This window comes from Oncorhynchus tshawytscha, linkage group LG20 (genome assembly GCF_018296145.1).
Source record: "Oncorhynchus tshawytscha isolate Ot180627B linkage group LG20, Otsh_v2.0, whole genome shotgun sequence".
Classification (NCBI taxonomy): domain Eukaryota; kingdom Metazoa; phylum Chordata; class Actinopteri; order Salmoniformes; family Salmonidae; genus Oncorhynchus; species Oncorhynchus tshawytscha.
The window spans coordinates 20,644,179-20,666,715 of NC_056448.1; the positions used below are offsets into that span (position 1 = coordinate 20,644,179).

Below are 22,537 nucleotides of genomic sequence, written 5' to 3' on the forward strand. Positions count from 1 at the left end.
GTTATTCACACATTTATAACAACTTTAAAAGTATGTAATAATGATTCATGAGATCATGAAGATGTTTAATATAGGTCCTTATAAACCATTTACTAATCATTAGTAAAGTATTTTTGTGGGGTCTAATCTAAAGCGAGGGCCATTTATACTTTCTTTTGGCCAGTGTTATTTCTCACAAAAATATCAGTAGACATTCCAGCAGTACCTGACGCTCCTTAATCGATGTCCTCGTTAATCGATGTCCGACATCTAATTAACATAATCAAATCTGTCTGTTTAAGTTAGAAATGTCTGTTTTTTCCATGGGCTGCGTCTCATACCACCGCATCCGCCAATGTTGGCCTTTTGCATCCGCGGTGGAAGGTGGCAGAGCCACAGCGCTGTTTGTCAGACCAGGAGACGTCCCAAAACATCTGTCTTTTCACGAAAACGTAGCGTTTGAATGGTTCTGGTTACAAACTAATATGTGCACTCTATGGAAAGATGAGTGTTCTCTGTTTTGCTCTCCGTTTTGCTTTTCTTGACGTTTTGCTTTACGACCCCCACAAGTGTCACAGGACTCAGCTGAAGGTAATCTGGTACCGGGATGAAAAAGGAATGGAAGGGAATGGGGCACGTCAACGGTATACAGATAATTCCACATGAATTTTTTTTCTGACCTTTCTTACATCTCTCAGGTAAAGGACAGACACTTCACAACATTCTCATTTTGATTTCTTGTTCCATGTATGAATCTGTTATTCAATGTGTTTCTAGGGGCTAATAGCACTAAGGCCAAATTCAATGTTTCATCAAATAATTTAGTTGAATCTCTTTTTGATACCTTACAGGGGTCCTAAAATTTAAAAAAATCAAATATCTAAATGGTCCTTGGTATGACCATCTTAAAACAATTCCATATGTTAGCTTAGTAGAACGCCATCCAGCACCCTTAGACCAGAAGGGGATTTATTAAGGTTTCAAAATAGCCTGGAGCATATCAATGGTAAAAGAATAAGCACACAGTACAGGATGTTTAAGGAAACGTATTTTCACAAAAACTGTTGTGAAACAACTGTTGCAAGGACGTGAGGAAGAGTTGTAAATGCCAATGTTTTGCCAATTTTGTCAACCTCGCAAACCAACAAATCATTAAACAGGGAGATGTAGCCTGCATCCAACAGCTGGCAGGACCAGACAGTTTTTCTCAAATGGATGTTTATCCCTTCATTACTACTGATATGTGATTGACATTTAGAGGTATTTGCAGATAGAAATGTTATATGCATAACCTTTAAATGCTTCCAGTGCTTCAGTATTTGAACCACATACAATTTTTGGGGGGCTGCACTTTTACTGGTCTTTTAATGGTAGTAATTCTTTAAATGTAATTAGGATAGTTCAGCTAAATCAGGTATTCAGATGTTTGTTTTCTTACTTCATAAGCAGTCTATGAACTGCTCGAAGGAGTGACTGCAATCCACACTTTGGTTTTGGTAGAAAAGTTCAACAGTAACAAACAGTAATGTAAGTATTTTCGGAAGAAAAACATGACTTTACTCAACAGTGTGACTGTTTTGGAATGAAATGTTTAATATATTTTTTTTAAAACATCCTCTGTATTGTGGGCTTGTTGTTTAACCATTGATATGTTCCAGGGGCCATTTTGAGACCTAGGATGGAGCAGGACATGATGATGGAGCATCAGGTACTGCTGGAATGTCTACCAATGACATGTCCATATTTTTGTGAGAAATGACACTGGGCATTCAAAACATTTATAAAAGTATTTATAAAGTATAAATAGCCCTCACTTTAGATACTGGAAAAATACTTTACTGATGATTAGTAAAGGGTTTATAAGGATCTATATTCAACATCTTATGAACGATCTTATGAAACATAATGACATACTTGAAAATGTGTTAATGAATGTGGGAATAACTAGCTTACTAATATTTACAAATGAGGGAGTAATGATTAAAACATGAATAAACGATTTACTAATCCATTATAAATGCTTCATTGCCAGGTGTTATTCTGATGTGCTACGCGCAGGCATACCCTCTCTATCTTGCATAACAGGCATACTCACCCTATCGTGTCTTTATCATCCACTTTCCTTCTTATGTGAACTATGCTGACAGCATGATAGTGAAATTGCACAACACATGGCAACGCCATGAAAGGAAAGCACAAAACTCTGCCACCGTGCACAGATAATGCCATCAACAAGACATTCGTTTTACCCTGCAAGTCCCCCCAAAAATGTGGCTAGCAATGAATGACCTTTGATTCGAGAAGTGGGTGTTGGCCAGTGGATTTGAAACCATCAAACTGGTGGTGGCCCACCGAACACGCCTGAGGATGTTTGAAAAGAACACTTTGAGACATCATGACATTTATCTTTGTAGGAAACATTTTCACAGAGGTTTCTAATTTGGGATTTTAAAAGATTTCTTCCCACCCCAAAATACATAATATTTAACTGCGAAACATTTCTGAGATCGTCAAAATAGTCAAAAACACTTAATTCTACCAGTGCAAGTATCACTCCGCCCAGGACTGGACTGGCCAGAGAGCCAGATAGAGGGGAGGTAGGCTGAGGCCCATCCCAGAGGGGAGATATACGGAGCCCACAGCCCAGATCTCTGGTGCCTGGCTGGGGTAGACAGAGTATGGGCCAAGAAGACCACACCAGCTGCTCCTCTGGACACAGGCAGGCAGGCAGGCAGGCAGGCAGGCAGGCAGGGCCCAGGCTTAAATCAGCCTGCAGCTGCAGCGCTTGCCTCAGCATATTAACTTTGGCTCTGCTTCACCCCCTGACCAATAACAACTTGGTGCAAAAATATGATTTTTTTCCCCGACCCAGGGTCAGTGAGGAGATTGGGCTCAAGATCAGATTAATTTGCAGTGTGAAGAGATAATGCTTACTCTGCAATTTCTCACCCATTAAGCAGAGAACGCAGCAATCCTGGTGTATCATTAAGCTACGTTAGGCCAATACAGTACAACCCACAGTCAAGACATTCAAAGCTGCGTGTAACTGACAGTAAACCGCTAACGACCCCGGTCTGGTCCCTCACCTGTCAGTGTATCGCCTGGTAGGTTCGTTCAACACCACACCGTGGGGGGCATGGGAGAATGGTGGCTGGCGCAGCAGTCGGTGGCGGAGAGGCTTGCAGTGGCGGCACAGCAGGCAGTTGGGCTTAGACGCCAGTAGGGTGGCATCAATCTCCAGGTGCTGCTCCATGGTGAAGAACTGCACACCGTACACCTCCTCCTCCACGTCCAGCTTCAGCGTCAGTGGCGTATCACAGAACACGTTACTAGGGCCCAACGAAAGGTTGTTTCCACTCACGGTCAGGAGCAGGATGTTGTGGATGGCGGGAAAGGCCGTCTCCTCGGGGCTGAAGAAGGTGACCCATACAGTGAGGGAGTCGGGCACCAGTGGGTGGGGGAATTCTAGCTGGAGCATGCAGCCCTGCAGTGGGCACTCGGACAGTCCCACGGCCCCCTGCTCGATGCCGGCGTTGGGGCTCCAGGTGCGCACGCTGGGCTCACACGCCTGCTCCACGTCTGGAGGTCCTGGGGGTCAAAAGGACAGAGGTACAGCAGATCAGACATAACATATAAACAACTATAAAGTAAATACACACTCAGACACAACCAACACAGAGAAAATGAAATACAATAGAAAACAAAGGTTAGGTTATTGCATTTGCAAACATGACCATGTGTGGTTGTTTGAATTCGTTTGTATGCAGGGAAGAGCTGCAGGTGCATGTCGAAAAAATAAATATATAATGTGTATATAGAACAGTGGTCTGACTGACTACAAATGGCTGTTGCAGGTGAAGTATCAGGGCTGAATGAGCTGTTGGCTTTTCTCAGCAGTTGACTACATGCGACAGACACGGGACTGAGTTCATTGTCAGTAAAGCAGGGGAGCTGCCTGTGTTCCTCTTGAGAGAGGCCCTGCACAGGGTTCTCACTTCAGTGGCAGTCATTACAACACCAAACAGCACTCCTCCAGCCATATTTGGAGTCCACAGCTACCTCGTATTATCCAGAGTGACGTACACCAACATTCATCAAGCGCTTTGAAACGCCAGCGTTATGGAAGACACTGTGTTCTCCCTGTTTTCCTTTTGTGCACTTCCAAACTGGCAGCCGACAAACCCATTTGCTAACCTCAATTCTGGGCACCGAATTCCAGTGTTTAATCAAGTGAGCACTGAATTCGGTTTCCAGGCCACATTATCTCAACACATTTATTATTGTAAGTGTGTGTGTGGCCAGAGTAGAGGTAACTTTGAAAAAAAGGAGAGAAAAGAAACTGAGGAACTGAGATACTCTATAGTTTTGCACCCAGCCTCTCTCTCTCTCTCATAATGTGCCCCTCACATTCTGTGTTTAGTTTTTCATTGACTTTTTGAGGAAAGGAGTTTTAGCCACTGAAAATATTTTGTAATGTCAGCTGTTATGATGGGCTGTCCTCCTGCTCTAGAACTCCTACTGCGGATACCAGAGGTTCCAGATTTACCATGAGACAGGATTGGGATGTCATCCATCATAAGATCATCTATAGAGTAAGTTTTTTTTTTGAATGCATAAAGATTATATGCAACCTTGGCAAGACCCATGTCTGTTTTTAAACACTGTAGAATTACCAATACAGTAATTTTGAGTATTACAGATTTTATCCTTAAAATCCAACCAAGACAGCACCTTTTCATTAGTGTTAAATCTACTCTCTGTTATAAAAACAGCTCTGAAGCATTTGACCTAGCCTTGCCTCCCAGGTTGCTGAAAGGCCCTCAAGGTGTTCAGACAATCCAAACCTGGCCTTTTGAATAGGAGGCCTTGCTTTCTCACTTGATTTGCTAATCCCATGGGGGTATTAACCTGTCTAGGAGATCGCTTGTTCTAGGAAAGGAGGAAAGAGACATTTGGAGGAATTCCAGCTTAATTGCAGTAGGGTTGAATGTGTAGTGTTTCGCCCTCCGGCATCATGTGGGAATCAGACGGTGTGGAATTGTGGAGTGCTGGAAACAGGGGACTGGAATGAACTGGGATACGGATAGATAAACATAGAGGGATATGTCCGGGCATGCACTCTGCTTTCTAAGAATGGGGCCTACCTCTCCATCATACGTCACACTCTCTATAACACACACAACAGACTGAATGACTTGCACTGAAGTAACCATTGTCCTCAGAGGAGGCTGGTGGGAGGAGCAATAGGAGGACAGACTCATTGTAATGGCTGGAATGGAATTCATGGAATGGAGTCAAACACACAACAGAATGACTGACTTGCACGGAAGTAACTTTCACTACTTGAATTCATGCCATGACCTCTAACTAGAGGGCATGAGAGGAACTACAATGGAAATATGTCTTGCTCACTTGTGTGTTGTCCCTTGAGAGCCTTACTGTGTCATCTGTGTGAACACATTCATAGCTGTATGACAGCATATATTTTCCAATTGTTACATTAAACCAATCAAGCGATTCCTCATAGTCTAGAAGGCCAATAAACGTCCATCTCTCTGCATATGATATCTGCAGTCTAAACGGTTGTCGTGGGTGACAGGGGTGAGGGATGGAGAATGTGGCCGGAAGAGTGAGTGATGGGGAAAGCAGAGGGCCTGAAGGAGGAGTGGTGACTGACAGTCCGGCTCCTCTCCTCTCCCTCGCCTGGGGAGTTTGCAGATATTTTCTTCAGCACACATCCACCACACCTCTCCTTCTTTTCCAGATCAACCTCGCTGGCCTCCACTCAACATCCCAATGTTGAAAAAAAAAACACAACCTTCTCCTGGCGCGCGGATGCTTTTATATAGTGCAACTCTTTTATAGGATATCGGAGGGAATTCCTGTGACATTATACAATGAAATGAACCGGAACGCTGAATTGGAACGTTCTGGGTTCAAGGTTCCACTGTGATTCATTATTGCTAAGAGTTTTGCCAAGAAGCCAAACAAGAGAAACAAGCAATGTCATTAAGACATTCTGAAATAGTGAGTAGCTTTTGGAACATTTGGAGCATTGCAGCAGTAAAAGCATTGTTGGATTTGAAAAGATACTACTGAGGGATTGGACTGTTTTGGAGATGGAACAGGGCATCCGTCAATGCAATCGGGCATGCGGCTAGGGAGTCTTTTCCAGTATTTTGCGTCATACACAATGCAACAAGGTCCTGGGCAAGTTTCTGGCTGATCTGTCATTTGTATTGTATTTCCTTAAGGGAGCATCCCTTATGCTGAGGTAGCGCACGTTAGGATTGATATTCTCCAGAATAAGTGTGTTTGTGAGTATGTGAGCGTACAGTACATGCATGACTGTGGATGTCTCTGTAAGTCTCTGTGTGCATCCATGTCTCTATCCAATCCCTCTCCATCACCAAATCATTATCTCATGAATATCATTGAAGTGCTAGTGGAGATAAAGCAGGGGAAGCTGTTCTTTCTCTTCAGGTACTTTGTGTCTGAAACCTGTCGCCCTGAGTCCCTGCAGTGTGCAGCCCTGACAGCAATGGAGTAGAGCCCAGTGAGTGTTGTTCTCCCAGACAGACAGAGAGAGCACACACACTCACCACACACACACACAGCATCACATAATGCAGTGAGGCTTGACACTGCCCCGCCTACAAAGGAGGCCGCTGTTAATGAAAGCATGGCCCGACATCTGGGCCAGTCAGACAGGAACACTTGGCGATGCACGGCTTGGTGTAGCGAGCACATATACACATAAATGTACACACAGAAAAATGCACATACTGTATATGCACACACACAGACAATTTACAAGGCCCTCATTGAATAAACCCGCTCCACACACACACACACACACACACACACACACACACACACACACACACGTGTGTGCACGCATGACTTTGCATACACACATCTCAGATCCTTCACGTCCATCCACACACACTCCTGGTTCCAATCAGCTGCAGGATCCTCCTCATGAATGTCACAAACCACATGTAATTCTCTTAACTATCTTGGGTGGTTTCCACATGGTTTCTTCCCTCTCTTTTTTCATCCTCTGGTTTCTCTTCCCCCAGCCATGTTTCTCCTGGGTCTAGAACAGTAAAGATTTACGAGGGGTGCTCCAGCTCTCTCTCTGACCACGCCAGGGTTTCCTAGCTACAGAAGTGTTGGAACACGAGCCATGGGACTGACAGGTGTCAGGCGTTTTACAGACACAAACGCACAAACGCACACATATAAGCCTGTACACGCCTATTCACACACACAAACACATGCCTGAACATGCCCACTGTCCATTACACACACACACACACACACACACACACACACACACACACACACACACACACACACACACACACATCCATATTCACCCTCTCAGCCACCCATTCAACTACACACATACACACTACGCTAACACATGCCCACATACACAGACTCATGGCATTGGCATTCTGCATGCTTGCATCGTCGGGATGTCTGTGGGTGGTGGTTACATGACTGTCATAAGCTGCCATAGAGACAACACACACACACACACAATAATGCAGCTGTTAGCAGCCTGTGATGGACTAGCATTGGTGTGTAAACAGGGGAGTGGGAATCTGCTGCTTGCTAACAGGGAGCACTTCCAAACAGTGCCGCAGACAAGCCCAGACTTGCCTCTCACACACACACTGTAGCCTGTGTGGAGCAAGGACCATGCAAACAGACACACACATAGACATGTGCGCAAGTGTGAGCACGCACGCACATACACACACACACATGCACACAGACACAGCACTAATGGCAGTCTGATCCCTAGCCCAATGAGTCACTGGGTTCATTATTAGCCATGTGCTGTCGGACAGCTGCCAAATTGATCAGATCTCACTGGATTCTACAGACTCCAGCTCTGACCCTGAAAGACCACGGAATAACAATGGAATAACTTTGAAGCTTGGGAAACTGTACCATCTTGGCATCTCTATCAACATACCAACACAGTAGGGATAATCTATTCCTTTTCAATGTATTTCTTATCAGAATACCTTGGACAGAGTTTTAATGCCTCTGCATCTCCATATATAGACTAGACTGAATAGACTGATGTACAGATATTATCAGCTGTGTATTTACCCATCAAACTTCCTCTAGACGCAGAATGGCATAATAATGGCGGATATACTGACACACTGATACATACATTGAAACACACTCCAACACACTCTGAACAATGCTTAATACTGCAGATGCCAGAGCCAGCTAGCGGTCAGAGGTGCACAGCTGTGCAGACTATTTATAAATACCAAATTCCACCTCCTTAATGCTGGTCCCTCTACAGTTGTTCTAAAATCCTCTGCAAGAGCTGGAGGAGAGAGGGGAAGAAAAACGCATCCTATTTCGGGAATTCTGTTGATTTAAGCTTTCACTGTCCTCACTTTCCCTGATATCAAATGGGAGAAATTATGTCATGGACATGATCCATGGAGAGCTCTTCCCAGTTCCCACCATGCCTGTCGCTGTGAGCCCACGTTTGGTATTTCTGGGATACGGAATCTCCATTCCGTTGGGAACACTGGCTCAACTTTGACTCCCTCTGCGTCCCTCAGCTCGTGTCAAGGGCCGTGACTCAGATGAATCATTTGCATGCTTGGGGCTTGACTCAGCAACCAAATTATTTGCATGTTTGAGAGTTGACACAGAAGCCAAATTGAGCCTCATACTGTCCTAGTGAGAGTGAGAGTTCCTGATGTGGTGAAGATGCTATCCGTAAGAGAAAGAGGAGGGAAGAAGTTCAGGTGTGTTATTGACAGGGTGGGGATACATTGAGAATGCGTGTGTCCTGCCTTGCAAGGCAGGGTGTGTGGTTTACAGTAGCTACTGTGTGTACTGCATGTTCTGGGGTAGGGTGGTAATACATAAGCCAGGAGAGAGCTGTCTTACCTTCGGCCTCGCGGGGGCTCCAGTGTCCAGAGGGGGCGCAGGGTCGGGGGGACGAGGAGTTGGATGCGTACTGCAGCAGGACCCGACCCTCTGTGCATTTATCACACACTGATCCCACTTCTCTAGGAAACCAACAGACAGGCACAGCAACCAACTTAGATACAGTTTATAAAACACACTCACTAAGACACAGTTTAATTGGACTGGTACTCATTTGTATACAGGCCAATAGACAGGTGCTAATTTTGATGCAATCAAAACAGACAGTCAACCCATTTGTCCAAAATTTTTCCAGTACTCTGCAGAGTGGAAGTAAATACTAAAGACCCTGACTGTGCTGCATGCCCCATTCGTCCAGCTCATTTCACCTGTCGTAGAAGTGGCCGGAGATAGGTGGGAACCACTCCAGGGTAATGGCGTCATGCTCCTGCCCCACCACTTGGGGCGCCATGGGCACAGGGGGTGGTTTGGACGCGGGCTGCCACGTCTGGTAGATCAGGTCCAGGTAGCAGTGCATCCGGGCCACTTGGTTGGGGGTGAACGAGTCTGTACAGTCGTCATCTATGTGGAAGAGATGATCAGAAACAGTTCAATATGATGTAGATTATGTATTCATGGGATTTAAGTAGGATTTAAAATTCATTATATTTTATAGCAGAATACAGGTTAATAGGTTGAATTAGCCAATAGAGAATGGTTAGGGAATGCCTGAGAAGTAATGTACATATACTGTATACGTACAGAAGGAAGAAAAACAGGGCCCAGATGTACAGTCTGTAGCAATGTTATTAAGGGAAGCAATATTCATACAGTCTCCACAGGTCAGTTACCTGAATTTACCCAGGGTGTTTTTCAATGCAATGTCTACATTCCACACCTGCTAAGGCACACACACAGATGTATGATCTTAATTTGATCACCCTGTTGCAGGATAACTTTCCTGCATTGCAGGGCATTTAAAACGTGTAGTGTATTTGAGGTTTAGAAAGGCTTCTCAAGTTTGTCATTTACCTTAGAAATGTCACACTTTGTTTTCCCTTATGAAAAATGCATCAACCACTTCAAAAATATCCATTCATTATTTCCTGTTGCTGCAGGATTATTTTCCTGGTGTAGGAGACTGGCTCAAATTAAGATCCGACATCTGTAGTGTGACACTCGGGGTCAGCATACTGTATGGTAGGACATTCCTATGTTATGTGTGTTTATTTCTAAAGTGATGGGACTGCAGCGTGTGATGGATTATCGGACCATCGGCACAAGTTTGTATGACGTATCTGAGTGTGTACGCGTGTGTCTGGACCTGTTTATGTGTGTCAGAAAGTGTGCACGTGTTCGTATGTCGATTCATATTTTTTTATTTGTCTGTGCGTGCATGCGTGTGTGTGTATGCGCGTGTGTGTGTGTCTGTATGTTAGCAATCTCACCTGCATAGCTCATGTAGTTGTTGTACGGTGTGTGTGTGAAGTGGCGCCGCTCACAGGTGTCGTTGCCAGGCTCAGGGTCTCTGCAGTACTTGTACTTGGGTGTGGGGTTAGTGTCTTCACACAGATCTCCTGTCTCCAACGAGGGCTCAGTCTCCAGACACGCATCGTTACACGACTCAATCTCAGAGATCCCCCGGAAAACGTGGTACAGCCCGAGACTGTGGCCGACCTCATGGATCATGGTGTGGGTGTGACCAAATGTGCCGTAGAAGGAGGGGTTCAAAACAATACCACCTATGAATGGAGAGCAGACACAGACAAACACCTATTCACACTAGAAAGTACTGGAAGCTGGAGTAGGATTGAGATAATGCATTATTCATCGACCCACACAGCTTCATTATCACCTTCCTCACTGTCAGTGCGGAGGTAGAGATGGCGAGACTGCTCGGGGCTCACACTGTAATTACTCTTAATCAACAACGGGGGCTGTTGAGAAGGGGGAGTGTGTGTGTGTGTGTGTGTCTGTCTTTACCCAAATGTGTTAGGGCTTCTTTGTCCCACGGCCAAGTGGCGACTCCGGCCAGATCTTCATCAGACGAGTTGGCAAAGAAGACGTTCAGGTGAGTGGAGCCATCCAGATTCAGGATCTCTTTCAGCTCTTTTACATCCAAATAGGCTCTGGAGACCAGAGAGAGAGAGACAGTGAGAGAGGGGGAGAGAGAGCATGAGAGGGGGAGAGATATAGGGGGGTAGAGAGAGAGATTTAAACAAATGTAGGAACAAGAGCCAGTTAATTTCACATCACAATAGTTAGCAGGGCAAAGATATTTCCCCAAAAAGTTGATCATTTCAGACAAAAGACTGTTAAGAAGAGAGGTAGCGAAATCATTTCAGAATAGAAAAGTCCTGGAGTTTAGACAGGCAGATTGAGACATAATGTAGGCTGGTTGTCAAGAGACCAGTGGAGCAGGACTGAATGAGATGTGTTTACTGTGCTTGGCTAATACTATGCTAGAAGTGGACGGGGAATAAATGAGAACACATAGTCCAACACCATGAAACTGTCAGTCCCCTTCCTTCTGCCCATGTCAAAAGCCCTTATCCAATAGCCAAACTGGTGTCTTGGCAAATCCTATTGACAAGATCAGTGAATTCTTGGATGAGAGAGATATATGTTACAAATTTGAGTTTCTTCAGTTGATATTTGTCAGCTGTCTTGCGGAGAGAGACAGTTGTGTTATACACACAGGGCAACTGGAGGTGAACTGAAAGGCCCCAGAAAACTGAAGGGGGAGACGATGGCAGAAAACTGACCTGTAATATTTTATGTAATTACATCAATGATTAATTAAAGAGAGCCCTGGCTGCTTCAAATGACTAGTAAAGCAAAGTGAAGGAGAGATCTCAGACTCTGTTTGGAAGAGAATCAGTAAGTGGGGAAGGAGGACAACAGAGCACAAGGGTGAAGTGGGCAGCCATAAACATGCTGACAAATGAGGACATCGTAAAAGGAAGAAGAAGAAATAAAAGTTGCCGTAAAAACCTCCTTCGTGGATAAAATATAGACTAAGCTACCACCCTCTGCGCTGCAGAAGTAGACGACAGTGGGGTGCCATGCAGCATAATTGGAGTGAATGGTCGTGGCAGGTAACATGTCAGGACATGGTTGGTTAAGTGTTGGGACAGAATAATGAAGAGGGTGAGCCAAGTGGTGCAGACAGGGGGCATGTCAGGACATGGTTGGTTAAGTGTTGGGACAGAATAATAAAGAGAATGAGCCAAGTGGTGCAGACAGGGGGCATGTCAGGACATGGTTGGTTAAGTGTTGGGACAGAATAATAAAGAGAATGAGCCAAGTGGTGCAGAGAGGGGACTTGTCAGGACATGGTTGGTTAAGTGTTGGGACAGAAAAATGAAGAGGATGAGCCAAGTGGTGCAGAGAGGGGACTTGTCAGGACATGGTTGGTTAAGTGTTGGGACAGAAAAATGAAGAGGATGAGCCAAGTGGTGCAGAGAGGGGACTTGTCAGGACATGGTTGGTTAAGCTTTGGGACAGAATAATAAAGAGGATGAGCCAAGTGGTGCAGACAGGGGACATGTCGTTATTGCTGTTAGTTGCTAGAGTTAAACCCCTGCTGCTATTGATCTGGCTCTTATAGATTGATTTCCCTTCGCTCCTTCAGAGAAATAAGTCCAGACCAGTAGGTGAGGAAGGATAAGGATGCTGTATAGGTTTAGTTCCTGGGACGGGGTCTGGGCCAGGTGTGTTTGGAATAAGAGACAGCATAGTGGAAAAGTCCTGCTCGGCCTGTGGGAAACCGGAGGCGCGCACAGGGGCCAGGCCTACAGAGAGCACATGATATAAGGTCCTTCTTCCTAATAATTCCAGGAATTTCATTATTTCCTCGGAAAATATTTGTCCGGCATTTTGGCCGTGCATGAGGGGAAAAAAGGGTCAGGGGGGTTTAATGGCGAGATGAGTAAATCAACAACAGATAAAAGCAGTACTATTGTAGGTCAGAACCCATCTAAACTGAGTTAAATTAAGTCTAATGTATTGGCTCTGTGACAACAACACAACACACATCAGATGTGGACTGGATGGACGGATGCAGGCTTTAGCATGACTGCATAAAAACAGGCCCGGCTGCAAATGTGTCTGTCAGGGTGCATAGGATTTGCACTCTTCTGTGTGTATACATGTGATCAGCTTTGTATGAAAGTAATTGACTGCTTGATGTTGTGGGAGGCTGTTGTAAAATGGGGAGAGAGCAGTGCCTGTCTGACCAGTGGCCTGTATTCATGGATGCCAAAGGAAGCCAGGCTTGCCCAAATATTTGACCAATACAAAAATATGAATTATAAAATAATTTATCCTTCGTCTCTCTGTGTTTTCATAATCTTATGTAAATTCACAAGTGGCTGAATCTTACCGGAGATATCATCAGAGCGTGGGAAACAGCGCCTCTTAGTATGTGTAGCCCATGTATCTGATGCTGTCTGGAGCAAAAGAGTATGACGTTGTCGCCGTAGCATTTCATTGATTGATGCCAGCAAGAATTTGGACTCCCTTGATGCGTTTAAAAAAAAAAAAGATCTAGCCAATCAGCGTTGAGCTGATCTCAACTGTGGGTTGTCCTGGTGCAGCAAAACTCCCCCCAAGGGAGGCCAGTTTGGATTTGGATTCACACAATCAAATCACATCCAAAGCTAAATGTCATTTACAGAAAAACGTGTCTGTTGCTGATCTACTTGTGTTGATGTACTACAGTAGCTAGCTTGCTAAATTGGCCCTTTTCTAAGCCATGGATGGAGATGTGGATTTGGACTTAATTCTCTCTACAGGCAGTGATTATGTCAGTGATTCGGATCTAACCATAAATGAATATGTTGTGCCACTGGCCAGAGAGATTGAAGTTCAATATGTAGCCTAGTAGGCTCATGTTACTAGCTAGCTAACTTAGCTGGTTCATTGTTGCACATGTGAGAAAGTTAAGCTAGCAAGCATTTTAGCTACAGTGGCTTGCGAAGGTTTTCACCCCCCGTGGCATTTTTCCAATTTTGTTGCCTTACAACCTGGAATTAAAATGTATTTTTGGGGGGTTTATATCATTCGATTTGCACAACATGCCTACCACTTTGAAGATGCAAAATATTTTGGGGGTGTGAAACAAACAAGAAACAACATAAAAAACAGAAAACTTGAGTGCATAACTATTCACCCCCATAAAGTCAATACTTTGCAGAAACACCTTTTGCAGCAATTACATCTGCAAGTCTCTTGGGGTTTGTCTCTATACGCTTGGCACATCTAGCCACTGGGATTTTTGCCCATTCTTCAAGGCAAAACTGCTCCAGCCCCTTCAAGTTGGATGGGTTCCGCTGCTGTACAGCAATCTTTAAGTCAGACCACAGATTTTCAATTGGATTGAGGTCTGGGCTTTGACTAGGCCATTCCAAGACATGTAAATGTTTCCCCTTAAACCACTCGAGTGTTGTTTTAGCAGTATGCTTAGGGTCATTGTCCTGGGAGAAGGTGAACCTCCGTGCCAGTCTCAAATCTCTGGAAGACTGAAACAGCTTTCCTTCAAGAATTTCCCTGTAATTTAGCGCCATCCATCATTCCTTAAATTCTGATCAGTTTCCCAGTCCCTGCCAATGAAAAACATCCCTACAGCATGATGCTGCCACCACCATGCTTCACTGTGGGGATGGTGTTCTCAGGGTGATGAGAGGTGTGGGATTTGTGCCAGACATAGCGTTTTCCTTGATGGCCAAAAAGCTCAATTATAGGCTCATCTGACCAGTGTACATTCTTCCATATGTTTGGGGAGTTTCCCACATGCCTTTTGGTGAACAACAAACATGTTTGCTTATTTTCTTCTGGCCACTCTTCTGTAAAGCTCAGCTCTGTGGGGTATTCGGCTTAAAGTGGTCCTATGCACAGATACTCCAATCTCTGCGGTGGAGCTTTGCAGCTCCTTCATGGTTATCTTTGGTCTCTTTGTTGACTCTCTAATTAATGCCCTCTTTGCCTTGTCCGTGAGTTTTGGTGGGCGGCCCTCTCTAGGTAGGGACCGTCGCTGGAGGCTCCGGACTGGGGACCTTCGCTGGAGGCTCCGGTCTGGAGACCATCGCTGGAGGGTCCGTACTGGAGACCGTCACTGCAGGCTCCGGACCCGGGGACCGTTGCTGGAGGCTCCGGACCGCGGATCAACGCTGGAGGCTTCGTGCCATGGATCATCACTGGAGGCTTCGTGCCATGCATCATCACTGGAGGCTTCGTGTCATGGATCATCACTGGAGGCGTCGGGCCATGGATCATTACTGGAGGCTTCGAACGTGGAGCCGGAACAGGTCTCACCGGACTGAGGAGACGTACTGTCAGCCTAGTGAGTGGAGCTGCCACAACACGTCCTGGCTGGATACCCACTCTCACTCTGTGAGTGTGGAGAGCTGGCACAGGACACACTGGGCTATGATGTCGCACTGGAGGCATAGTGCGTAGAGCCAGCACAGGACACACTGGACCGTGGAGGCGCACCGGAGGTCTGGAGCGCAGAGTTGGCACAACTCGTCCTGGCTGGATACCCCCCTTAGCCCGGCAAGTGCGGGGAGCTGGAACAGGCCGCACTGGGCGTTGCTGGCGAACCGGGGACACCGTGCGTAGAGCTGGCGCAGGATAACCTGGGCCGAAGAGACGCACCGGAGGCCAGGAACGCTGAGCCGGCACAATCCGTCCTGGCCGAATGCCCACTCTAGCACGGCCACTGCGGGGAGCTTGCACAGAGCGCACCTAGACACTTAGATTGCACACAGATGGACTTTATTTAACTAATTATGTGACTTCTGAAGGTAATTGGTTGCAGCATATCTTATTTAGGGACCTCATAGCAAAGAGGGTGAATACGTATACTTCTGTCGCACCACTTGTCTGTTTTTTTGTATATATATTTTTTTAAACAAGTAATTTTTTTCATTTCGCTTCACCAATTTGGACTATTTTATGTCTGTTCATAATGAAATGATAATGAAATCCAAATAAAAATCCATTTAAATTATAAGTTGTAATGCAACAAAATAGGGAAAATTCCAAGGGGGGCGAATACTTCTGCAAGGCACTGTAGGTAGCCTGTGACAACAAAAACTAAAATTATACTGTATGACAGAACCATAGTCCGTTTTGCCAACATGAAAGAGAGGAGGATGGAATTGGTGTTCAACTGGTCTACAAGTACAGTAAGGTGAGTCAAACATTTGTTTTGATTGCGTGCACACACACAGAAATCAGTACCATGGACAGCCACATGATATTTAGCAACATTGGACTAAATTGTTTTTGGTATAATTCAGTTCATTTTCAGTGTATTAAAGCATATATAGCCTTGTTGGTTTGATGTTTAAATGTTTAAGTTGAAATGGTGCAGGAATAGCGGAGCCAGTGCTCCTGTTGTCTTTGTGCTGACTCTGTGGTAAATCTGTGGTTCTAAATCAGTAAATGTTTCGTAAACTGTCTAAAACATGAACTTGACCTTGCAGGTCATAACTGTTTGCTACATGTTGCTCTCCGGTTATGTGACGAAACAAATATATGTGTAGTTGAATGTATTCCGCCACTGTGACTGTGGTCTTTTTGTTGTCACGGGCCAGCCTAATTGTATATCACAATGGCGTATGAACAAATGCGTTATAGAGCAAACAATGCAACAGGTTGTAATATGGCTTTTTTTACTGGCTTGGCCTCCTCAGTGATTTTACTCACACACAGCTACTGTGTCTGACACTACTTTAGCCACTGGGGCCTCTGGGAGTGAATATTCCAGTCTTGGGCCTGTCCTGCAATCGACTTTGTCTCTCTCCCTTTCTAACACTCGCTCTCACTTTCTCTGTCTCTCCCTCCTCTCTTTTGTGCTCTCCCCATCTCTAACGCCCTCCCTCCTTCCCACTCTCCCTTTCCTGGCTCCCAGGCTCTTCTCTAAGGATGTCTCTGGTTTAACCCAAATTAGGGCCTGATGGGTCAGTTTCACCCCCCTCAGTGCTCCTCTCCCCTCATCTCTTACCCTTCATACTCTATCCTTCACCCCTTGCCCCATATTCCACGTCCATTGCCCCTTGGGAGCCACAGGGGAGAGACAATTTTCCATTCATTTGAAGACTCCACTTTTCATGCATGCCCTGGGAAGAACATCTACTGTAGATCACTTAGAAAGAGAGAGAGAGAGAGAGAGAGAGAGAGAGAGGGAGAGAGAAGAGCCTCAGAGAGAAGAGGCAAAAAAAAAATGAAAATGTAACTACACTAAATTCAGATGTCAGCGGGCATCTGTTCTGGGGCAGTCCAGGGTGCAAAGAGAGCTCAAACTGCAGTGTTAATGCTTTTATATCTGATACATATTAAATGAAAGATTATGACTTCATCCATTTACACCCATATATAATTCATATAAGCCCATAAATTTGCCTCGTATACATACGTCTGGGGCTGCTGAGTGTGAAACGCTGCGGTGAGTTGGCATGGTGATGGCGGCCTGACGGCCAAGAACACTTTTAAATCGGTGGGCCCCTCAGCTCTCCTGTCATCGGCTTGGTCAACACCGCAGACCCTAAAGGCCTCATTCATCCCTGACGTTATTACCACACTGACAGGCTCTTTTTCTCCATCCTTAATCTTTTGTGCTTTTTCCCGCTCTAAGGAGGACACAACCTACGTAAGACCAAGTGTTGACACTAGTGTTCAAAAGTTGGACACCCAAGCTAGACAACTGGGACTTCCAGAGTTAGAATTAAAGTACAGTATAGAGAATATGCGTAATGAAACACATGATAAAGTTTCCCGTACTTGTAGTGTATCTGTTTATCTTAAGTGGAGACTCTTAATAGTGTTGGTGGTGTGTCCGTACCAACCAATCATAACCTTAAAGTGGGGTTTCAAAGGTGGTGGGCCAGTCTTGAAAATGTGTTGGCGTTCTCAGGTCAAATTACACATGACATTGTTGCATGTGAATGCCACTAGATTACATTTCTGTACTATCTCACCCATGTAAATTCCAAATCAACTCCTAAGTACTTACTGTTGTTTCACCTCAGATTTTCACATACCGGTAAGCACAGTCAGGACCAGACATAAGGAAGAATGTCATCCCCTGAAAAATCCCCTGACAATAACATCAAATATCAGCATAACCGTAAAACAGTGTAACAACAAAGGCCTGTGAAAACAATGCAAAATATTTCATTTTATGCGAGGGGATTGTTAGGTATTATCAGTGGTATTTCCAGAGGAGCCTCTGTCTGTGGACTGCAGAGAAGAGCAGCTAGCAATGCAGAGCTGCTGAGCCGGGCGGCCTACCACTGTCCCCTAATAGCCAGATTCCTAAACACACTAAGTGGTAACAGGCATGAGGGCTACAAAAATAAACGCAGGACCTCACAGCCATTGTTCCCTTGCGTATGTAGTGCGTAGTTCGTCCAGAATTCCACAATTAAGGAGGAATGTCGAATAATGTTTGTAGTGCGGCCCTCCATGAGGTTCTCTAGACATACCATAATCAAACCAAAATAAAGAAGCACTTGGGGAGCTTCTCTTTTTTTCAACTTCAGAATTCTCTCTCTTTCTTCATTTCTCTTTCAATCTCTCTTATCCCCCCTTTTAAGAGCCCATCTTTCATATGTCTGCAGGGAGATTTGAATGGAAGGGACTGTAAGTGTGTGCCAATAGCTGATTTCTGAGACGCCGCCTTGGCTGACTGTTGATGAATGACTTTGTGATGGTGACTGAAATGGAGGGGAGGGAAGAGATGGCAGACCCACCTGCCTCGTCTTTCTGATGTCGCCTCACACAGAGTTGTTTAGCAGCCATGTTAAACACAGAGAGTGCCAGCGAGACAGTGCTTCCAGGCCTTTGCAATGAGCATGATAGAAAACAGCCTAGTGCCTTGAATCTGGCTACATCAGAAAGACACAAATATTCCCCACAATAGCCCTATTTGGGCCTTTTTCCACCCCCCCTCTCTTATGCATGACGCTGTCCAAAAACATCTACTAGCATCTGACATTGGTAGGTTTTTTTCTCCTCCAGTCACCGCTAGAAATTCAAGACCACAAGGACCCTCTACAACCGCTGCAAAATGTCTCTGTCCTCAGTGTTCGAGTTTCACGGCCGCCAAGAAAAACCCTTTACTACTGGAGCCCCTCAAGGTCCATGACGAAAAGCAGTTCCAGAGAGAATCAGAAACCGTTTTTCTCACTGCTGCTCAATCATCCTCCATGGCACAGAGTAGGAATCCTGCACATACTGGCAGGTATTAGAGCAGTGGAGGCCTCAGCATCTCCTCTCAGTAACCCTAACAAACTGGTGGAAAAAAACATTATTTAATTTCAATGTTTTTCTGAATACCACTAGCAACAACAGAATAAACACATTTTGTATGACATACCTACAGTAGAAAATGAGAGAATATCTTCTTTTTAATGATGTCAACTTCATTTCTCAACTAAAATTGAATAAATGACACTGACTGGAGTATCTAGCATAGGCTTTGATAAAGCACCCACGAATAGGCTACCAGTGTGGCAAGTGGCAAGTGGCGCTGGCTGCTGGTAAGCTTTCTTGACTAGGACATTCATTTTTGCCAACACATGGCTAACCTTTGTATAACCACATGCTCTCAAAGAACAACATTTCAGTCACCTTTCCAGCTTATAGTCTTTGTAAGAGTTAACACTTCCTCTTCCAATTACAATGTGGGGAGAACAAAATCATTTTAAACTATGTACCTGATCTATTTATTGTAAAATGTTGATTACTTCTCCTTGCCATTGTCATTCACCTGATGATAAGACAAGACATGCAAAAAATACAGTACCAGTCAAAAGTTTGAACACACCAACTAATTCAAGAGGTTTTCTTTAGTTTTACCATTTTCTATATTGTAGAATAATAGTGAAGACATCAAATCTATGAAATAATAACACATGTGGAATCATATCAATATATTTGAGATTTGAGATTCTTCAAAGTAGCCACCCTTTGCCTTGATGACAGCTTTGCACACGCTTGGCATTCTCCCAACCATCTTCATGAGGTAGTCACCTGGAATGCATTTCAATTAACAGGGGAGCCATGTTAAAAGTTCATTTGTGGAATTTCTTTCCTTCTTAATGAGTTTGAGCCAATCAGTTGTGTTGTGACAAGGTAGGGGTGGTAAACAGAAGATAGCCCTATTTGGTAAAAGACCAAGTCCATATATGACAAGAACAGCTCAAATAAGCAAAGAGAAACAACAGTCCATCATTACTTTAAGACATGAAGGTAAGTCAATCCGGAAAATGTCAAGAACTTTTAACGTTTCTTCAAGTGCAGTCGCAAAAACCATCAGGCTCTAAGATGAAACTGGCTCTCATGAGGACCGCCACAAGAAAGGAAGATCCATAGTTACCTCTGCTGCAGAAGATAAGTTCATTAGAGTTACCAGCCCAAATAAATGCTTCACGGAGTTCAAGTAACAGACACATCTCAACATCAACCATTCAGAGGAGACTGCATGAATCAGGCCTTCATGGTCGAATTGCTGCAAAGAAACCACTACTAAAGGACACCAATAAGAAGAAGAGACTTGCTTGGGCCAAGAAACATGAACCATGGACATTAGACTGGTGAAAATCTGTCCTTTGGTCTGATGAGTCCAAATTTGAGATTTTTGGTTCCAACCGGCGTGACTTTGTGAGACACAGAGTAGCTGAACGGATGATCTCCGCATGTGTGGTTCCCACCGGGAAGCATGGAGGAGGAGGTGGGATGGTGCTTTGCTGGTGACACTGTCAGTGATTTATTTAGAATTCAAGGCACATTTAACCAACATGGCTACCACAGCATTCTGCAGCGATACACCATCCCATCTGGTTTGCGCTTAGTGGGACTACCATACGTTTTCAACAGGACAACACCTCCAGGCTGTGTAAGGGCTATTTGACCAAGAAGGAGAGTGATGGGGTGCTGCATCAGATGACCGGGCCTCCAATCACCCTACCTCAATCCAATTGAGATGGTTTGGGATGAGTTGGACCACAGAGTGAAGGGAAAGCAGCCAACAAGTGCTCAGCATATGTGTGAACTCCTTCAAGACTGTTGGAAAAGCATACCAGGTGAAGCTGATTGAGAGAATGCCAAGAGTGTGCAAAGGCAAAGGGCGGCTCTTGGAAAAATCTCAAATCTCAAATATATTTTGATTTGTTTAACACTTTTTTGGTTACTACATTATTCCATATGTGTTATTTCATAGTTTTGATGTCTTCACTATTATTCTACAATGTAGAAAATAGTCCAAATAAAGAATGAGTAGGTGTGTCCAAACTTTTGACTGGTATTGTATTTTTTGCTAAGGCGCATTATGATGGGGTTCCCTAGTTTTGCTGGTTTGCCTAGGAGGGATTCCTGAGCAAGAAAAGGTTGAAGACCCCAGTCCTATAACATTCTTCCCGAGGCTTAAAGAGAAGAGCAATACTGGTGCAAAGACGTATCGGGCGCCCGTTTTACTTCCCCCACAAAAATGTCTCTCGAAGGTAGTGTTACACTGAAATGAGTCCCTACCGCCGCTAGCAGAGTGATGCTGGCCGCTCTCCTTGACCTCTAATTGCTCCTTCTGGTCTGTCTAGAGTGTCATTGTTTCCAATCTCACTAGCTCTCCAATCAATCTAGCTTAATTAGGGCTACAGAGTATAGACAGAGAGCAAGGAAGAGAAAAGAGGTTGAAAAATGAAAAGAGAAAAGATCGTTGGTTTGGCCCCCCAAGTGTGGGACGCTGATTGAGCCTGTGTGAAAGCCAGATTGGACTAACAGTCCCAGAGAACACCCAGCTGGGCCAGACACACACACCGCCGGGGGTAGAGTTGCACTCTGCTCAAAAAGGGCCAGCCAGGAGACAGTAGGACTGACTGACTGTGTATCAAAACCTCACAATCATGGACAGTGGATCACAGCATTGAGTAAGCACATTTTTGAGGGTAGAATGCACAGAATGCCATGTCAGGAACATATACTGAGTGTACAAAACATTAGGAAAACATCCCCTTTTGCCCTTAGAACAGCCTCAATTCATTGTGGAACTCTACAAGGTGTCTAGCGTTCCACAAGGATGCTGGCCCATGTTGACACCAATGCTTTCCACAGTTGTGTCAAGTTGTCTGGATGTCCTTTTGGTGGTGGACCATTGTTGATATACATGGAAAACTGTTGAGTGTGAAAAACCCAGCAGCGTTGCAGTTCTTGACACACTTAAACCGGTGCGCATGGCACCTACTACCATACCCTGTTCAAAAGCATTTCAATCTTTTGTCTTGCCCATTCACCCTCTGAATGGCACACATACACAATCCATGTCTCAAGGCTTAAAAATCCTCCCTTAACCTGTCTAATCCCATTCATCTACACTGATTTAAGTAGATTTAACAAGTGACATCAAAAAGGAATCATAGCTTTCACCTGGATTCACCTGGTTAGTCTAGGAATCAAAGCTTTCACCTGGATTCACCTGGTCAGTCTAGGAATCATAGCTTTCACCTGGATTCACCTGGTCAGTCTAGGAATCATAGCTTTCACCTGGATTCACCTGGTTAGTCTAGGAATCATAGCTTTCACCTGGATTCACCTGGTCAGTCTAGGAATCAAAGCTTTCACCTGGATTCACCTGGTCAGT

General features: G+C 44.7%; 1 protein-coding gene across 2 annotated transcripts in view; it reads right to left on the reverse strand.

The window, feature by feature from the left end:
- LOC112219324 (pappalysin-1-like) overlaps positions 1-22,537 on the reverse strand; it is a 126,587-nt gene that overhangs the window by 93,189 nt on the left and 10,861 nt on the right. For both annotated transcript variants that reach the window (XM_042302314.1, XM_042302313.1), the window contains exons 3-7: positions 10,879-11,024; positions 10,344-10,637; positions 9,285-9,477; positions 8,917-9,038; positions 3,066-3,567 (exon numbers count right to left, since the gene is read on the reverse strand). In XM_042302314.1, coding sequence (XP_042158248.1) covers positions 3,066-3,567; positions 8,917-9,038; positions 9,285-9,477; positions 10,344-10,637; positions 10,879-11,024 — 1,257 coding nt within the window. The remainder of the gene's footprint in view (positions 1-3,065; positions 3,568-8,916; positions 9,039-9,284; positions 9,478-10,343; positions 10,638-10,878; positions 11,025-22,537) is intronic.